Source organism: Ovis aries, chromosome 10 (genome assembly GCF_016772045.2).
Source record: "Ovis aries strain OAR_USU_Benz2616 breed Rambouillet chromosome 10, ARS-UI_Ramb_v3.0, whole genome shotgun sequence".
NCBI classification, from domain to species: Eukaryota; Metazoa; Chordata; class Mammalia; order Artiodactyla; family Bovidae; genus Ovis; species Ovis aries.
The window spans coordinates 72,404,170-72,423,226 of record NC_056063.1 but is presented as its reverse complement, the minus strand read 5'-3'; the positions used below and the strand labels follow the sequence as shown (position 1 = coordinate 72,423,226).

The following is a 19,057-nucleotide window of genomic DNA, read 5'->3' as shown; positions in this document are numbered from 1 at the left end:
TACATATTTGGGGTAAGTTAGCTAAACAAACAAAAACCTCAGTCACTCGTGGCACCTGACATTACAGCAGCAGGAATCAGACATAAGTACGGGAGGTGAAAAGGAGAGCTGGGTGGAGGGTCAGGAGCAGTGGGGCTTTCAGTGTTAAACAAGGTGGTCAAGGGCCTCCCTGAGCAAAGACCTGCCTGAAGAAAGTGAGGACTCACCATGCAGGTATCTAGCTAGGAGAAGTTTGCCAAGAAGGACGACCACCTAGTGCGAAGGCCTGGGGTCAGGTGCCTACAAGGTTAGGTTCCAGAAACAGCAGGGAGGGCTGGATGACCACCACAGAGCCAACGAGGGAGATGACAAATGAGATGGGGTCAGAGTAGTAGAGGCGCCTGACTATGTTCAGCTTTGGTTTCACTCTGAGCAAAATGGGGACCTACTGGGGAGCTGGGAGTAGACAGCATCATCTGACCGACAGGCCGATAATCAACCGACGTGCCGCCTCTCAGCTCCGCATCCATCCTCCAGTACGGACTGTAATAATGGACTGGGGTAGGTAAGCATTTCTCTTTACACTGAGCACATGTTGGGCTTTGACAGTAAAGGGCGCTGAAGGAAGCTCCCCTCCTGGTTCCTGTGGCTGCCGTTCCTTTCTTCTGGCCCCTGCCGCGTGGTGTGCAGGGGGCCCACCTCCAGAGGGGCCCTGTCCTAGCCATGCATTCAGGGTCCAGTCCCTCGGCCACCTGGAGCCTCGGTCACGCACAACTGCCCACGAGGACACCACACACCTGAGAAGGTGGCTTCTTGCTTCCCCAGCTGCTGTGGACTAGCTCTAGCCCCGGCAACTTAGCAAACTTTTCTATCAACAAATGGGCTGCAACTGCACTGTCTCCAATGAGGTCTGCACCCCAGCCTTGGGGAAGGGACCCCTCCAGGCTGGCCCTTCCCTGGGGACTGCCTCTCGGTCCTGGACTATCCTCGGTTCCTTTGACACCACTGCAGTCGCCCTCCTTCATAACAGTTCTTCACATTAAACTTCCTCTTTTAAAATAACCACGAGGTTTCTGTCTCCTGAAGAGAACCAGACTTTCATACACAATTGGTATCGGGAGTGATTCTAAGACACAGAGCCACAAAAATGGGATTTAAGGATTGGTTTGGTCATGCCCTTGAGCTTGAGCGCTGTTGCTGAATTCTGTGTCAACGAGAAATGAGTCAGTAATTTATAGCAGGTATAGAATTAATTAATGAAGATATCATTTGCAGTTGACATGCCACAAACAGGCACATGGCTGGGAAACCCACGTGGCTGCTGCACTTGACCATAATGGCAGTACTGATGAAAATACGGACTGTGGGGTGACTCCTTGGAGCACACCAGAGTACTTAAAGAGGGAAGAAAAGCTCAGGGCTAACTCCTAGCTGAGAGAGTCCATGGTAGCCCCTAAAACAAACTCTTCATTTTTTGTAGCCATAGAGATGATTTAGCTGGAAATCAAACACAAAATTTAATTTTCAGGATCGCTAGATTAAAACAATAGTTGAATTCAGAGTCTCTCCAAGTCTCTCCTAAGGTATCTAGAACATATTAGTAAAGAATGGGACCCTCAAACTTAAAATGGAGACATCTGGTTGTAACCTACATGAAATGGACCAATTTAACCTCCAAGTCCTTCTGATTCTGCCTTACCCACAGAAGCAGCTTGCCATCCACCGTCAGTGCACCCAGCCTTCCACCACTTAAAATTCCAAGGACAACCACTCAGGGCAGAAGCCAGGAAAGGGGATGCTCACTCAGACACTAACCACTCCGGATGTCACCAGGCAGGTATATGTACTGTGACCTGAAGAAAACAATTTACTACTTAATGCTCTGTTGTTACCTACGTGGGAAGGGAATCTAAAAAGATGGGATATATGTATAACTGAGTCACTCTGATGTAGAGCAGAAACTAACAACATTGTAAAGCAAAGATACTCCAATAAAAAACTGTAAAAAAAAGAAAAAGAAAAAGTAGTTTATACACCAAAAGAATTGCAAGACTTTGCTGATAAACTAGCAGAAACTCATGGAACATGCATGGGAATGGATTATAAAGGTTTATATTAAGAAGAGTAGAATATAATACTGTATCTGGTTTCATTAACTGATGTGCGCCCACCTTCTAGAATAGAGGTCAGCAAACTGCTTCTGTAAATAAAATTCTACTGGAACACAGTCACGCCCCTTCACTGTACCTGGCTTAATGCTGCTTTCGTGCTATAATGCAAAGTTGAGTAGTTTTGACAAAAACCACATAGCCCACCAAACTTAAAGACAACTATAATATATTGAGAAAAGTCTTCTGTCAAAATTATCTTAAATTTTTCTCAGTACTTACAGTTAAAAGTCTCAGTTACACGGAAAATCCTTATATTGGCTAATATGCATTGAACATTATGCATTTATTAACCTATTTCAACCAGAATTGGTCAATATTTTTAAATTTTATTTAAACAGCAAATAATATTTATTTTAAATTCTATCCCCAAAAGGGATTATACAATTAGAATTCACTAAGATGGCTGCTGAATGTTTTGGTTCCAAGATACAAACTCTCGCAGCATGAAGCTGAGATAAAGCAGCAGCGAGCTGCCCAGCTGCAGGGAGTTTCTGATCAAGGAGAAATGGGCTCTGCTGCTACGGTGGCAAAGAGGGGTACCCCTGGACCCTAGGGGACTCTCTGGGGCCTCAGTCCTTCTGTGCCCAAGACTAAAGATTAATTTAAAACTACAGCAACCAAAAAACAGGGCAATTGAGCACTCAGACCCTTCAGAAATGAGGGTTTCAGCTACACCATCAGGTGAAGAAGCCAGAGGAGCGGAGGTTCCAGCAGAAGGCACGAGAAGTATGGGACAGGAAGTTAACAAAGGATGCCATATATATCAACTATGACCTCATGACTAATTACAGACTCAAGCCTGCGGTGGCTTTGTACATGTTCTCTCTGCTTGTTTATATGCATCTGTTTATTTGTATATATACAGTCAAGCCTCACAATTCAGATTGTGTCTCAGAATTTGCCCACTCACTAAAATTAATTTGTAACCCCCTAAAACTCATTTGTAATCTCCAAACTAATATTCAAGGCCCCCTGGCGGTCATTTGAGGACATGTGAATGTGCAGAATGGGGACACACTTGGGACAGGTGAAGAGCATGTTCTGAGCTGAAGTCAAACAAGGGGATTCTCCATCCTGTGTCACCTCTCATGTTATAAACAAGTGTTCTCTATGATTTTTTTCCTTCTTTTTCATTGATTTCACTGTTTAAAACTGGCCCCCAAGCACAGTACTTCCTAATGTTCCTAAACGCAAGAGACCGTACTGGGCCTTTCAAAAAAATAAGTTTGGGGAATTCCCTAGTCGTCCAGTGGTTAAGACTCTGAGCTTCCACTGTCAGGGATGTGGGTTCAATCCCTCCCTGGCAGGGGAAGTAAGGTCCTGCAAGCTGTACAGCGCAAGCAAAACACTTTCAAGAAAAGAAAACACGTTTGCCAAATAAGCTTCATTCAGACATGAATGATAACGCTGCTGGCCATGAATTCAATGTTAGCCAATTATATTAAGGTATTTTTAAACAGAAAGTCACACAAAACAAGATTAGGTTTTGATCTGTTGACAAACATGTAGTGACCTGAGGCCTTGCAGGATCCTAAGCCCACATTTTCTCCCACATGCAGTGGTTCAATATTTGCCAATTCAACATTCATAATGACATACGGAGTATAACCACCATGAATAAAGAGAATCGACTGTACTAACCAGATTTTGTCCAGTTTCCGTTTTTATTTTATTTACAAGCTGTTGAAATTAACTTGACAATTTACTTTTTCTATAACTAAGTACCGAACAGGACAGTGGTAATGCACACAGTGACTGTTGAAAACATATCTTCTCAACCAGGATACAGGTGAGCGTTTCTTCACTTACAAGAAGAGCTGCACCTTGTTAGGTAGAAGGTAAGACTCTCTTTGTTGTTCTACAGTTCAAATGCATGGAGAAGGTGCATATGGAACTAAATGCCACAGCATTTCTCTTTCACAATGAACGTGATGTTAAGCTTTTCAGTGTGCTAAGGAGCCACTGCAGGGAAAACACTCTGAACAGTCATCACTTGAGAGGGTGGGAGACAGGACTGGGAAGGAGCAGAAAGAAGTCTCTGGGGCACTGAGAGTGTTCCAGCCCTGACGGAGGCGAGGGTTACACGAACACATGCAGTTAGCAAAATCCAGCAAATATGTACTTTACAATGGACATTTTATCGTATACAAATTTTACCCCTGCAAAAAACAAACGCTAATGATACACATGTTAAAGTATTTGGGGACAAGTGCACTGATGTGATTTTGAAAATTATTTTTTCAAAAGGATTAATGGATAGAAAAATGCCCAAATAGATATGCATTAAAAACATGTGTAGTAATTACATTAATAGTAGAATTTAGGTGATAGGTACAGGACTGTACACAATAAAATTGTTTCAACTTCGCAACATGTTTAATAATAAAATGTTGGAAAAGCATACGACACAGTGTTAGGATGGAATGAATACACAAAGGGCTCTGAGAGGGCATAAGCAGAGAAAGGCACCTAGCGCCTACAGTTAAAACCAAATAAAATTAAAAATTCAATTTGTCAGTCTCACTACTCACAGCACAAATGCCGCTTAGCTAATGGCGAGTGTGTGGGACAGTAAGGGTGATAGAGAACATTTCCCAGCATCACAGAAAGTTCTCCTGGACAGTGCTGGGTTGGGGGGACAGTAACAGACGTTACTGAACACTGTGTATAAAATTGCAACCTTAACAGAAATGAATAAGAAAGCAACGAGGAGAATCCTACAGGCTTTAGCTTTAGGAGAACTCCCTAGCCTACAGGGCAATCACTGATTCGAGAGAGGCTATTTTCCAGCATCATGTTGGAGTTTCCACTGGACTGCCTTCAAAATAATCTTGGGGAGGAGGATGAAAGCATAGACAAAATACATCCACCAGGTGCTGGTAATTTTTGAAGTAGGGTGACAGGACACAGCCATGAAATGAAAAGACGCTTGCTCCTTAGAAGAAAAGCTATGACCAGCCTAGACCGCATATTAAAAAGCAGAGACATTACTTTGCCGACAAAGGTCCGTCCAGTCAAAGCTATGGTTTTTCCAGTAGTCATGTACGGATGTGAGAGGTGGACTACAAAGAAAGCTGAGCGCTGAAGAACTGATGCTTTTGAACTGTGGTGTTGGAGAAGACTCTTGAGAATCCCTTGGACTGCAAGGAGATCCAACCAGTACATCCTAAAGGAGATCAGTCCTGAATATTCATTGGAAGGACTGATGCTGAAGCTAAACTCCACTACTTTGGCCACCTGATGCGAAGAGTTGACTCACTGGAAAAGACCCTGATGCTGGGAAAGATTGAAGGCGGGAGGAGAAGGGGACAACAGAGGATGTGATGGTTGGATGGCATCACCAACTCTATGGACGTGAGTTTGAGTAATCTCCAGGAGTTGGTGATGGACAGGGAAGCCTGGCATGCTGCAGTCCATGGGGTTGCAGAGAGTCAGACATGACTGAGCGACTGAACTGAACTGACAGGACACAGTGGTACATGATACTATTTTCTATACCTTGGTGTATTTTTAAGATTTTCCATGAACAAAATTTAACTTAAATCCTTTCAATGAAGAAATGACTCGCTGATAGAAATTACCTCTTACATTAAAAAAAAATTTTTTTTTGAAGAAAGTGGTCCATAGGAAATAGAAAAAAGCAGCCACCTACTAAGCACATGAGCCTACCTCCCAATAGGCTCAAAGTCTAGAAATGACAAGATTTATTTAAGGAGATACATGCATAACCTCATTGAAAAACAAAATTCTTTATTAAGAAGAAGAGGGCCATCTAAAAAACAGAAATTTTGGAAAAATTCTCAAAACATAAAGCGGACAGGATGAGACTGGTGGGCAAAATCATATCCAAACACCTTCTCAGGAGAGGTATGCTGTGGAGGCGGCTGCAGCTCTCTGGGGGTCCCAGAGAGCTGAAACCAGGGAAAGGAAGGAAGGGGTCCTGGAGACTTCTCAGCCTCCAGACAGGCAGTCAGCCTTCTCTCACAATCAGAATTCAAAGACAGGCAACAAGCAATTCTGAAAAACAAAGATGAGCATTAAAAACCTATCCTTATGAAACCAATACCAAACAAGAGAATTAAGGAACCAAAATTGGTGGAGCTAATAGGAAAAACATTCCAAAAATGAAGATAACTGACATCCTTACAGACCCACAGGATGCAACATACATTAAAACACAGGCCGGTGTCCACGCAGACCGCTCCAGCAGTGGGGAGGCCGTGGAATAAAGACAGACAAGCAAGTCATTCCTGCCAGAGGAAAGGAAGCGGTGCTTAATATAGTGCTTAGGAGTCAAATAACTCCTCCCTGAGTTAAAACATAAAAGGCAGGAGAGCAGTCCTAAACGACAGAAAGCCTCCAGCATGCCAAAATAAGATCAGGCAAGCAGTGCAAAACAAGTGCAGAGGGCTTGGGCAGGACCAAGCTCAACCTGAAGGCATCAAGAAGAGGCTCCCGGCTGGCAGGATGGGTCCCCCTTAGCCTCGCAGGCTATGGTAAGAAATCTGGATTTTACTCCAAGAGCAAAGGGACATCACTGGATGGGTTTCAGCAAGGAACTGACGATCTGATTTACATTTTAAAAAGATCACTTTGGCTGGCCATGTGGAAAACAGATTCAAGGCGGGCAGGAATGGAAAGAACTGTGGTGGTGTGAACCACGGACAGCAAGTTGTATTAGAGTAAACGTGTTCAGATTTCACTGATGCTTTAAAAAAGAGGATATAGTATATATTTCTGAATGGTTTAGTTTTTTTCTCTGGTAAGAATGTATTCATGTGCTTATACAATAAAAGAAAACAAACTGAGCAATGTGCTTTGTTAAAGATGTACTGATTATCACTTGAAACTGAAAACTTTTAGAGAATATTTGTTAACACTAAAGACATATTTTATAACTAAGCAGCCAGTTAAGTCAAGAAAGAAGAGCAAAATAACCCTGTCTCAAATGTTTCTGTTAGACTGTAGTTCAAAGGTATAGCATTATAATCAAATACTGCAGAGAATATTTTTAGATGATATAGATTCTAAAACTGAAAGCAGTCCTTATCTTTCATAAACACTAAAATATTTATAAACGAAATGATGTCATGTAAAATGTTCTGAAATAATCCACAGGTACAGATGAAATAAGATTGGTCAGAGGTTGTTAATTGTTAACACGGGGAGATGAGTACAGGGAGGTTCATAATATCATGCCCCACCTTGGTAAATGTAGAAAATTTCACACAGTAAGGTTTTACTTTAAATCTTTTTTGGGCTTCCCTGATAGCTCAGCTGGTAGATAATCCACCTGCAATGCAGGAGGCCTCGGTTTTCGATTCCTGGGTCGGGAAGACCCCCTGGAGAAGCGATAGGCTACCCACTCCAGCATTCTTGGGCTTCCCTTGTTGCTCAGCTGGTAAAGCATCTGCCTGCAATAGGGGGTACCTGGGTTCAATCCCTGGGTTGAGAAGATCCCCTGGAGAAGGGAAAGGCTAGCCACTCCAGTATTCTGGCCTGGAGAATTCTACTGACTAGAGTCCATGCGTTCGCAAAGAGTTGGACCCAACTGAGCAACTTTCACTTACTCAAACCTTTTTAAGGGATAGGCGTAGGGAAATTAAAACAATTAAAGGCAGTTTATTTCGATTTTTAGAGGTAAATTCTAATATAAACTCTACCTCCACATAAACATTTACAGTTCCCAGTATAAAGTTTAAAAGACTGTGCATCACATGTACAAATGTGTGTACAGAAAACATGTAAAAATGACACTAAAAAGAGACTGAACTAGGGATCGAGTAAGAATGGTGAAAATGCTGGGGCTGAACTCTCTAACCATCCAGTCTATTACAGCTGGTAAAATTAATTTCAAAGGCAAGCTGATGGATTTAATCTATGTGCTCGCAACATGTAAAGGAAGCAGACTTTCAATTATCAAGAAGGTTTTAAACATCTCCCATTTAATTTTCTCAAAGGGACAATCAGATCAATGTACTCAGTAGAGGATTTCAGATTGCTGGAGGAAGTAAGAAATTTGGATAGGAGTAAAACTATTAGTCACAGTACTTTCCTTATCCAGTCATGAAAATGTCTAAGAGGAAAGATGTAACACAGAAGGAAATTAAGAAATTTTCTTTAAAATGCTGAATATTTTCAGAATATCTATTTCACTTAGTTTTCACAACAAACCTAGAAAGTAAACATCTTTCATACTTTGATAACTGAGGAATCTAAGGCTCAGAGAAGTCACCCAAGCTACCTGCAGACTCATGGTAACTGTCAGAACATGACTCAATTTCAAAGCCTAGCTTTATTTGCAGCACAACTCAGAAAACTTTCCGCCATATAAACCAGGCTAAGCTCTCTCTCCACAGTTGCTCAGCTTTGCATGCTTCACTCACCCAACCCATCATTTAACGGAACATTTTAACCACAATCTGTTCCAATCTCAGAGGTAGACCCTGAGGTTTAGTGGGAGCCAAGAGTACACGTGCAAAGTTCTTTCAACTATTTATTCCAGATGCCGCGGGCCACACATTCTACAGAGAGCCACTGCAGTTTCCCGCTTCAACAGTGCTTGCCAGAGGCTGGGCCAAACCAGCACTGCCATCCCTCCCCATGGCACCCTGGAGGGTGCCTCGGCCACCTGCCGCGACGACCGAGTGCCCCTCACAGGTGTGCCCAAGCGACCACCAGGACTCCGGGGCCGCCATCAACTGGCAGATCCACCTGGCGTTCCTTGCCTCCTGCATCTCCCTGGCCGTGTCTTGCCGCTTTGATCCTGACGGTGTGGCTGCGAAGGATATGCCCAATATCCCCTTCAGCAGTCTCACGAGGACAGAGAATACGCTAAGACACTGATGAAGCGACAAACCAACAAGGTTTGTCCTGAATCCCAAATTCTTCAGGGTATCAAGAAGCTAAACCAGGAGGACTCGGCCAGCGGAACACAACAGAACACGTGTTACTTCTGAAAAGCACCTGAGGGAACAGCACAAGCTGGTTACCGACTAAACAATACCTGCTTGGGCTACTTCCCTGAGACTCATTACCTGAATGAGCAGATGAAATCCAAAGACCTGGGTGACCACAACACCAGTGTGCACAAGATGGGGCCCCGTGAATCTGGCACAGCAGAGGATCTCTCTGACAAGCACACCCTGGGGGACAGCGACCCTGAGAGCTGAGCCCCAGCCTGGCTTCCCACAGCCACAGGGCCACTTTCTCGGTCACTGAGGCTGTGCATGCATGTTGGGGTTACCGTGACCTTTTCTATAAGTTGGACCAAAACATCCACCTGGGCTCTTTCATTTGCACTAGTCCTTCAAATAAAGCAACGAGGTGTCCCTCCAAAAAGGTCAAGTTCCTCTCCAAACTAAGCTTCTCTTGCCTTCTATGATTGAAAGCGGTACCCAGCATTTCTTGCGCCTTTTACCTAAAACTCAGACCCTTATTATGTTACTATCTTATCTAACATCACTTCCATCTAACAATGTGATAAGTAAATACCACTTCCTCTATAAAAATTTCAGTCTTCCAGGGAGAATTAATTATTATTCCCCCAGTGCACCTCGGTCACTTTTCCATAACTGAACTTGCCACAGTGTTTAAGTGGTGGCTGCATAGCCCTTTTCCCCCCCAAAAGAGAGGACATGCCTCCTAACTGGGGTATTTCCCCACCTTCCTCCAAGTCCAGCCCCCTGCTACGGCCAGGGAAATCCTCCCAAAATGCATTCCTAATAACAATTCTGCAGTGTTTGCACAGCACTGGCGAGATTCAGTCCAAGTCCCTTCAGATCTAAAGGCAAACAGGACCCTGCATGATCAGGTCCTTCATCTGGGTCCAGCCTTATCAGCCCTCACTTTCAAGCACTAAAGACTCTGCCTGCAATGTGGGAGACCTAGGTTCGATACCTGGGTCGGAAAGATGCCCTGCAGTAGGGAATGGCAACCCACTCCAGTATTCTTGCCTGGAGAATTCCATGGACAGAGGAACCTGGTGGGCTACAGTCCATGGGGTCGCAAAAAGTTGGACACGACTGAGCAACTGACACACACACACAGCACAGGGAACAGGCGGAACCTCCCTGAACACACCAGTTCTCATGATGCATCCCTTTCAACTTGCTGTTCCACAGAAATGCCTTCCTCACCTGCCCCCCTGGCAAAGTTCCCTCCTCCATCAGGATTCTGCCCTCAAACGCCAGTTCCCCTGTGAAACTTTCCCTAACTAATTCAGTGAGAAGGTGGGGACAGTTCCTCCTACACTGTGCATCCCTCCACTCACAAGCACAGGACTTCACTCTGCAGTCCCCTAGCCTCAATAAGCTGACCTGCACAGCTGGCCTGCCAAGTCCCAAACAGACCAAAAGCAAGCCCGAGAGGAGGAACTGTCTTTTCTTCTTTATATACCACTGAGTCCAGTACCTTGCACAAAGTAGGTACTCAATATTTACTGAATGAATGTAACTAAATTCCTTCTTTCTTAAATGTATTACAGTTCATCAATATAACAGAATCTAAGGTACACAATAACAATTATAAAAATCAAACCCACCAAAGATTCATACAGACACTAATATGTTTCTTTAAAAATTGTAAATGTGGCTGCTTCTGCAGTATCTCAACTGTGCATTTTAAGCCATGGATAATTTTTATTCCTTTGCCACATCCTGGGAGACAGTGACAATGAGAGAGGCCTCCTACTTCTGAGATAAGACAACCAAACATCCTGCTGTCTCCTGAGCAGCATTAAACAAACCGGTTTCTCCACAGACAATAGTCAGCCAAATATACAGCATGGAGGGGGAAAAGGTGAAGCAGCTACGTCTTTTACTGAAGTTATAACAGTATTAGAGTCTGTCATATTTTTACAGAGCAAAAACAATTTTAAGAAACAAAGTTGAGGGCTTAAAAAGTATGATGCGCTGAGAGTCACAACCAAGACTGGAACAACCAGACTGAAAAAGTCAAGAACCAAAGGTCAGAGACGCTAACGCTCAAGCCAAGGCCAGGTGGCAGAAGGGAAGCTAGCCCGGGGGGCTGTTCAGGCTGGAGCACAGAAGAGTGTCAGGGAGACAGAGAACTTTAGGATCATTCTAAAACCGAACACAGGCAGGGAAAAAGAACATAATGCGGCGGGGGGAAAAAGTACTGTCTGTAAAAGGTCCTATCTAAACCCAAGATCAGAGCAAGCCAGGGCAGAGAAAGAAGCCTCAAGACAGAAACACAGAGAACAGTGGAATCTGACTCTCTCCAAAGAGCAGGAAGTTCATTATCTTCACAATTCCACAGTTGAGTAAGGACCAATGACAAAACAGTTTTAATAAAAATACACTGAGCTGGAAATACACTGAGCTGGAACCCCTAGACCTTGCAAGCATCTCTTTCCAATCACCCTAACCTAACAACTGTTTTAGTATTCAAAGCCAAAAGCTCCCAGGTGGCACTAGTGGTAAAGAATCCACCTGCCAATACTGGAGACAGCAGAGACACGCATTCGATCCCTGGGGCGGGAAGATTCCCAGAGGAGGGAAGATCCCCTGGAGGAGGAAATGACAACCTGCTCCAGTATTCTGCTACAGTCCATGTTGCTGCAAAGAGGCGGACACAACTGAGCACATGCGCGCACACACACACACACACACACACACACAGCCTGACTTACAACTGAGCATGTGCGCACACACGCGCACACACACACACAGACTTAAAGGAAGACAAGGCTGAATTAGGTAGCAAGTACATATGAACTACATCTACACCAAAATTTTCCTGGGTAAACTAGGAAAATACGATCTGTTGTAGCCACGTTTGCTCAATTCCAATGGACTTTAGTCTTCGCTTCAGTTAAATGTGAAAGCATACATGTTGTGATGGGTTTCCTTTTTCAATGAATTTCAACTTGGAAAATCAGTTTAGAAGGGTTCATATAAAAAAAAAAGTTAGAACAGTCAACCTCACTAATCCATTTTGAAAACATTTATTGCAAATCTGCTCCATGTCAACATAGTTTAGGTACAGAGATAAGAGCACCTTCCATAAAGCTTATATTCTAGAGAGGCAGACAGACAAGAAATACAAATCAAGTAATTGAGGACAACATTAAGTTTTATGAAGAAAACACAATAAGGCAAAGGGAGGTTATTAACCGACCTAGAGCATGCTTCTTAAATAGTATGTCAGGGCTGAAATAATGAACGCTCATTTGGAAAGCTGTTCTCTGAAACCTTCAGAGTATAGGAACAACAAGAATAAAGACACCTACATCAGAAATAAGCTGGACATTTGGAAGTCAAGTTGATGTGGCAGGAGTGCAGTGAAAGAGACGATTAAGATAAAAAAGATCTAAGTAAATAGGAGGAGTCAGATACATAAGGCTTTGCAGGCTCTACTGTGTTGAGAAGAGAATAGAAGATAAGCATATAGCGAGAGAGACCACCACCGACTCTGAAGTTCCGCTCTCAAGAGAAACAATGATACTGTTCAGTAGCTAACGCGACACTTCACATGGAAGCCCAGTTTAAGACGGACACTACAGCACGCTGGAGTGCTGATGTCAGTGACCCAGCAGAGGAAGAAAGCGATGATACAGGAGAAAAACTGTAACTGTAGAAGCAGTATTTTCAGATGGTGACAGGAAATGGAATCCAGGGCATAAGTATAAAATTGGATTTTGCCAAGAGGAGGGATTTTTTTTTTCAATCATTAATGTTAAGAAAAGTAGCAGAATGGGTATAAATACAGGTAGGCTACTAAATTCCGAGGTAGAAAGAAGAAGAAACTGCCCTGTGATGGCTTTCATTTTCTCAATAAAGACAAAAAAGTCTAAAACAGCAGTCCCCAACCTTTAGAGTGCCAAGGACAGGTTTCCTAGAAGACAATTTTTCCACGGATAGGGCTGAGGAGGGGAGATAGTTTCAGGATGATTCAAGCTCACCACATTTATTGTGTACTTTATCTCTATTATCATCACATCAGCTTCACTTCAGATCAACAGGCATGAGATCCGGAGGCTGGGGACCCCTGATCACAAAGAATGAGGAAGAGGGACTTTCCTGGTGGTCCAGTGGCTAAGACTCTGAGTTTCCAACGCAGGGGATCTGGGTTCCATCCCTGGTCAGGGAACTAGATCCGGCATGCCACAACTAAGACCTCGTGCAGCCAAAATAAAGAAGGAGGAAGAAAAGAAAGGAGGATTTCAGCTGGAGATTTAAAGAAAGAAGAAAAAGTGTGAGACACGGACTTTCAAGAACACTAGGGAACGGTAGGAATTGTAGGGAGGAATGTTAGCAGTACTGAGTATGCACTGGAAATAGAGACTATAGGCTTAAAATGAGACCTGCCAGCAAGGTTATCTTCATTTTTCTCCATCCATGATCAGCTCTGAGGTTCAACAAACCAGCTGGCCAGGTTGAATTTAAATCAGTTCAAATTTTGGCACATGAATAAAACCAAAGATTACACGGACAAGAAAATTAAAGGGTGCTTCCAATGGACTGACTACAAGATGGATCATGAAATCCACATTGAGCAAGTAGCAAGAGAACACAGATGCTTCACAAAACATGTGTTATATCCCCAAGTTGTCTATAAATGCAAAGACAAAAGCCAAGAGTTCTATACTGCATGTATCTCACCTATAAAGAACACTATGGTGAAGCCTCTGCTAACTGATTAAATCAGTCTTTGTCTTCTAGAACTCTGAATAACACAAACTCATCAGATTTTTAAAACTTATCTTCAAAAATTTAAAAAGCAGCATCCCAAAGATCTTGAAAAATCAATTTATGGCTGACATGATGTTTTTGTTCTTAAGAGCAAGTGACTGCGTTCCCATGATATTTCCATACAAAGAAAGATTAATAACTGGACAATAATCAAAGGAACACTATGGCAACAGAAATTAAACTTAACCACAATTCATTAACTTCATATGGGAAAGTAAAGCCTATTGACTATTGGCCATCCCATTTCAGCACAACTCCCCCCATCCCACAGAAACTAAACTACTCCATTTCTGGGCACTTGCTCAGTAAGTGCTAACTAGTCAAGCGAATTGGGACCTGGACACTACTGCTAAATAATAGCCTATATCATTAGATGAACTTAAAATAATTTTCTAGAAGCTCTCTGAGAGTCTGCTAGAATACTTAGTTTACAGGAGTTCCCCCTTATTCTCAGGGAATACATCCCAAAATCCCCATGGTTATCAAAACCACAGATAGTACTGAACCCTATATATACATTTAGGGCTTCCCTGATAGCTCAATTGGTAAAGAATCCACCTGCAATGCAGGAGACCCCGGTTTGATTACTGAGTCGGGAAGAGCCGCTGGAGAAGGGATACGCTACCCGCTCCAGTATTCTTCAGCTTCCCTTGTGGCTCAGCTGGTAAAGAATCTGCCCACAATGCGGGAGACCTGAGTTCCAGCCCTGGACTGGGAAGATCCCCTGGAGAAGGGAAAGGCTACCCACTCCAGCATCCTGGCCTAGAGAATTCCATGGACTCTACAGTCCATGTGGTTGCAACGAGTCGGACATGACTGAGTGACTTTCACACACACACTATGTACACATTATATTTTCCTATTCATACACACTTATCATTATAAGGTTGATTTATGAATTAGACACAGAGATCAACAATAGTAAAATAGAACAATTATAGCAATATACTATAATAAAAGATGTGAATGTTGTGCCCTCTTCTCAAAACATCTTATTGTACAAACGGAATGCCTTTTCCATCTTACCTAAGCACTTATCACAGACTGTGACCACAACCTCTGTCGTCTGAGGTGCAATGGCCAAACTAGCACAAATTAACTTTTTCCTTTTTCACAATTTCACAGATAGGAGATTGATTCTTACCACAGATCTTAGCAACTTAGCATACAGTTTTGTTTTGTTTTTTCTTTCCTTACTAAGACACAGACTTTTTTCACTTAAAGGCAGCAGTTTACAGCTTCTCTTGGCACATCCAAACTCCCAAATTGTCAGCATCTCTAGGTTTGCACTTTAGGGCCATTATTAAGTACAAGAAGGGTTACCTGAACACAAGCCCTGCAGTAGTGCTGATAATCCAGATGGCTACTAAGTGACAGGCTGGATACAGGGGACAAAGAGATGATTCATGGCCAGAGCAAGACCGCGTGAGATTTCATCATGCTATTCAGAAAGGTTTGCAATTTAAAACTTATGAATTGTTTATCTCTGGAATTTCCCATTTAATATTTTCACACCACAGTTTACCACAAGTAACCGAAACCAAGAAAAGAGAAACCACAGGTAAGGGGTAGGGGGTATATAAATTACTGAAAGTCCTTTGCTTATAATCTTCATATTTAAATAATGTCAAGAAAATCCTAGCGAGCACAGTTCGCATAAAAAGTATCACCACCTTTTGTAACCATTCTTTTCCCAGTGTCCAAAGAATATGGTTTTGTCAGGTCAGTTCAGTGAAATAAAGATAAACTGCGTACAGAAAGAATGTTAAGGAAGAAAGAGATAAAAGAAGGTCTGGTTCTCAGGTTATGTTCCCACTTAAATCACCAAATAGAACACACCATTAGCAGAGAATTAAAATAGCTCCTTATCTGTAACATAAGAATACTAAAGTAGATAATACAAAAGTTTTCCTTCTGCTCCAAAAATTCTATTCCTAAACTAGTGTTTCAGACTTCCTTTTTTCAAAGGCCTTTTTGAAAAGGGGTGCTAAAAGATTCAACCTTTCAATTCATGAGCCTATTAAATACTTCAATTCTCTGAATTACAATTAATAGAAAAGCCTAGGGGAAAAAATAAGTATTTTTAAATCAGACAAAACTAGGCCCCTAAGCTAATTATTGGGGACACTCTGCAATACAACTCTTTGTTTCATATTCACTCTTCTCATACCTGTTCTGTTCCTTCTGTCTCCAAGCCTTGGGCTCAACAGTGGAATCAAGTAGTCCTAAATGCCTCCAGAAAGACTTAAGTTAAAAAACTCAGACACACAACTTGGGAAAACTGGAGCTGACAGCTTGCTGTCAGAGGTTCTTTCCTATCTTTATATCTCCATCAAATAAAATAGATACCTGATTTATACAACAGATACCTAATTTAACTCCACTGCATAACTCATTATACCAGTGATTCCTTTTTAGATATGCAAAATTTCAGGTCCCACCTAGACTTACTGAATCAAGGACTTTGGGAGTGAGGCTCAGCCCTTTGTTTAAAAAGGAATCCAGGTGACCACACACTCAAGCTGGAGAACCACTGTATTAAAGATGTCAGGAAATTCTCTTCCTGTTCATTACTGCTGGTGGCAAACAAACAAATAGAAAGGCTGAATTTTCTCAGCTGCCACTACTTACAAGTGCTTGGGCCCACAGGATACCCTCAGCCACTTAACTTCTATCTCCAGTCCACAAGCAAGATGAACTTTAGAGTCAAATAATGTAAGTTCAACTTATGTCTCTTAGAGTTAACAGCTATGTGACCTTTTCCAAGCTAAATTCTTAGAGCCTCAGTTTCCTCATCTGGAGAGTAGAAACAACATCTTGTACCTCCATAAACAGGAGACAGCTTACAGAAAGGTGCCCAGGAGGGTGCCAGTCACCGTCAATAAGTTTACGAACTTTTTCCTTTCTTCTCTACCACCTGGACCAAGTCCTGGCTACTTCACACAGACAATACCCTAAAGACAGCACTTTGGCACCCCTTTGTGAAATGTCACCACGCGTTCCACGTTGGGTGAATAGCTCTCGGGTGAGGTTTTCCTTCTGGAAAATACTACAAGATAGATATGAAGTGTTAAAGTCCTACAGAATCATATACAGAACAGTGATTCTAAAAAGACAGCCTATAAGCCAGTGGAAAAGGCAAATCTTACACAAGTGTATACCTGTGTAACTTAAAATAATAACTCACATTAAGCAGAACATAGGCAACTTTCTCTTCTAAGTGAAGTATCAGTCCATCATTGGTGTCTAACTCTTTGCAATCGCAAGGACTGTAGCCCACCAGGCTTCCCTGTCCATGGAATTCTCCAGCCCAGGACACTGGAGTGGGTTGCCATTCCCTTCTCAAGGGTATCTTCCTGACCCAGGGATCAAACCCAGGTCTCCCGCGCTACAGGCGGATTCTTTACCATCTGAGCCACCGAGGAAGCTCAACTTTCTCTTAAGTGGCCAAAATTAATTAATGCTAATTCGACATCAGTACTACACTTCATAGGGTAGGAGATATTTAATATTAAAATACGTAAAAGAAGTGGAATACATGACCTATATTAAAGGTCATGGTCCAGGCATTCCAGTGCCAATTCCATATATTTTTCTGGGGCAGCCTCACTGTCAAATTCTTTTTCCCAATGTTGCCATGCCACATATTCTGCTTTCTGATTTTAAAAAAAATACGGTCCTCCAGAACACCGCTCCCCCTCCCCCCCCAAAAAAACGCTGCTATGAATAAGACCTAAAAATCGGAGAGTATTACTCTTTTTGTAAGCTGAAAATCTGGAGGGGATTTTACCAGAAACAATTCCTGCGTTCAGCTCCTCACTCCCTCTAATAGTCCAATATTAAACTGTTTAATTTGACCTCTGTGACTACTAGCCTGTACACGGGGCTGGAAACAGTGGAGTGCACGAGATAACTTCACTATACTCGAATATTCCGCAGGGTAAGCACGCTTGGAGCATCAGACCAATGGGCAGTCGCGGCTTTCATTCTTACTCCTGTCCGCTGACAACTAAGACGGGACAACTCTCAGTTTCCTATTCTGTTAAGAGCAGCCAACATGCCAAACTGTAGGACTGCAGTGAAAATTAGCGTTCGTATCTTCTTAAAAGTGGATTCCCTACCACCCCACCCCCACCTCAGGGAACTCGTAAAAGGAAAGGTTGAGTGACACCAGACTGGAAACTGTAAAGCCACAAACTTTTAGTGCCTTGCCCGCCGGGAGCTTGAATTTCAGCAGCGGCTCCTTAACGCACCAAGCTAACAACTTCGAGACACAACCCAGAACAGAGTGGGGTGACGGTTACTCACTTCTAACATCCAACACGACACTGTCCCCTCCACCTCCTGGAACTCCAAAGCCAAAGCAGCCTCCCTTCGGGCCACCTTTACAGCCTCCTCCCAGCACCGCCGACCCGGAGCCCCCGGCGCGGATCGAGGGTCCCAAGCGAGGCCGCCCGGGTCTCCGCGCCCTAAGACTCCCCAGAAGTCGCCGCCCCGCTTCCCGCCGAGCCCACCGGCCCGGCTCCTCAGTCCATACCCGCGGTCCCGCGGCCCGCCGCCGCCCGCACCTCTCCCCCAGACAAACCCGGAACCGGGAGCCGGCCCCCGCCCTGGGGCGGGCTCGGGCCCAGGCCGGCCGCGGAGTCCCCGGCTCCCGCCCCGGCCGCCCCGAGACGCTCGGCGGGGAAGCGCCGGGAGGCCTGGCCGCCCCTCCACCCCACCCGGAGCGCGCCTCCTCCGGGCCGGGGCGGGACACGACTCACCTTCGTACTGCAGGTCCACCAGGACCAGCAGGAAGGGGAACACCGAGCCCAGCCGGCTGGTCACAGAGCCGGGGGCCACCATGTCCGAGAGCGCGGGCGCAGAGGAGGAGCAAAGCTGCGGGGCCCACCAGCCCCCGGCCGCGGCGCTCAGGCTGCAGCTGCGGCCGCCCGCCCGCCGTCCGCTCTCGCTCGGGCCTAAGGCGGCTGGCGCCCAGGGGAGGGAGGAGGCGGCGGCGGCGGCGGCGGCGGGCGGGGCCTTGGCTACGCCACGCCCCCAGAGCCGCCGCAGCCCAATCGCCTCCTTCCTGGCTGCGCTCCTACTGGGCTCGCCGGGATCGTGGTTCGCGCTGATAGGCCGCGGGGGCCGCCGCCCCGCCCCGTCTCTGATAGGGTAACGTGGAAGCACGAGACGAGGCTGCGTCCGCCGGTG

At 44.3% G+C, this 19,057-nt stretch overlaps 1 protein-coding gene across 1 annotated transcript in view; it reads right to left on the bottom strand.

The window, feature by feature from the left end:
- DNAJC3 (DnaJ heat shock protein family (Hsp40) member C3) overlaps positions 1–18,824 on the bottom strand; it is a 59,415-nt gene extending 40,591 nt beyond the window's left edge. The window contains exon 1 of the mRNA XM_015098005.4: positions 18,628–18,824. Coding sequence (XP_014953491.2) covers positions 18,628–18,709 — 82 coding nt within the window. The 5' untranslated portion in view covers positions 18,710–18,824. The remainder of the gene's footprint in view (positions 1–18,627) is intronic.
- Between the last annotated feature and the right edge of the window lie 233 nt (positions 18,825–19,057).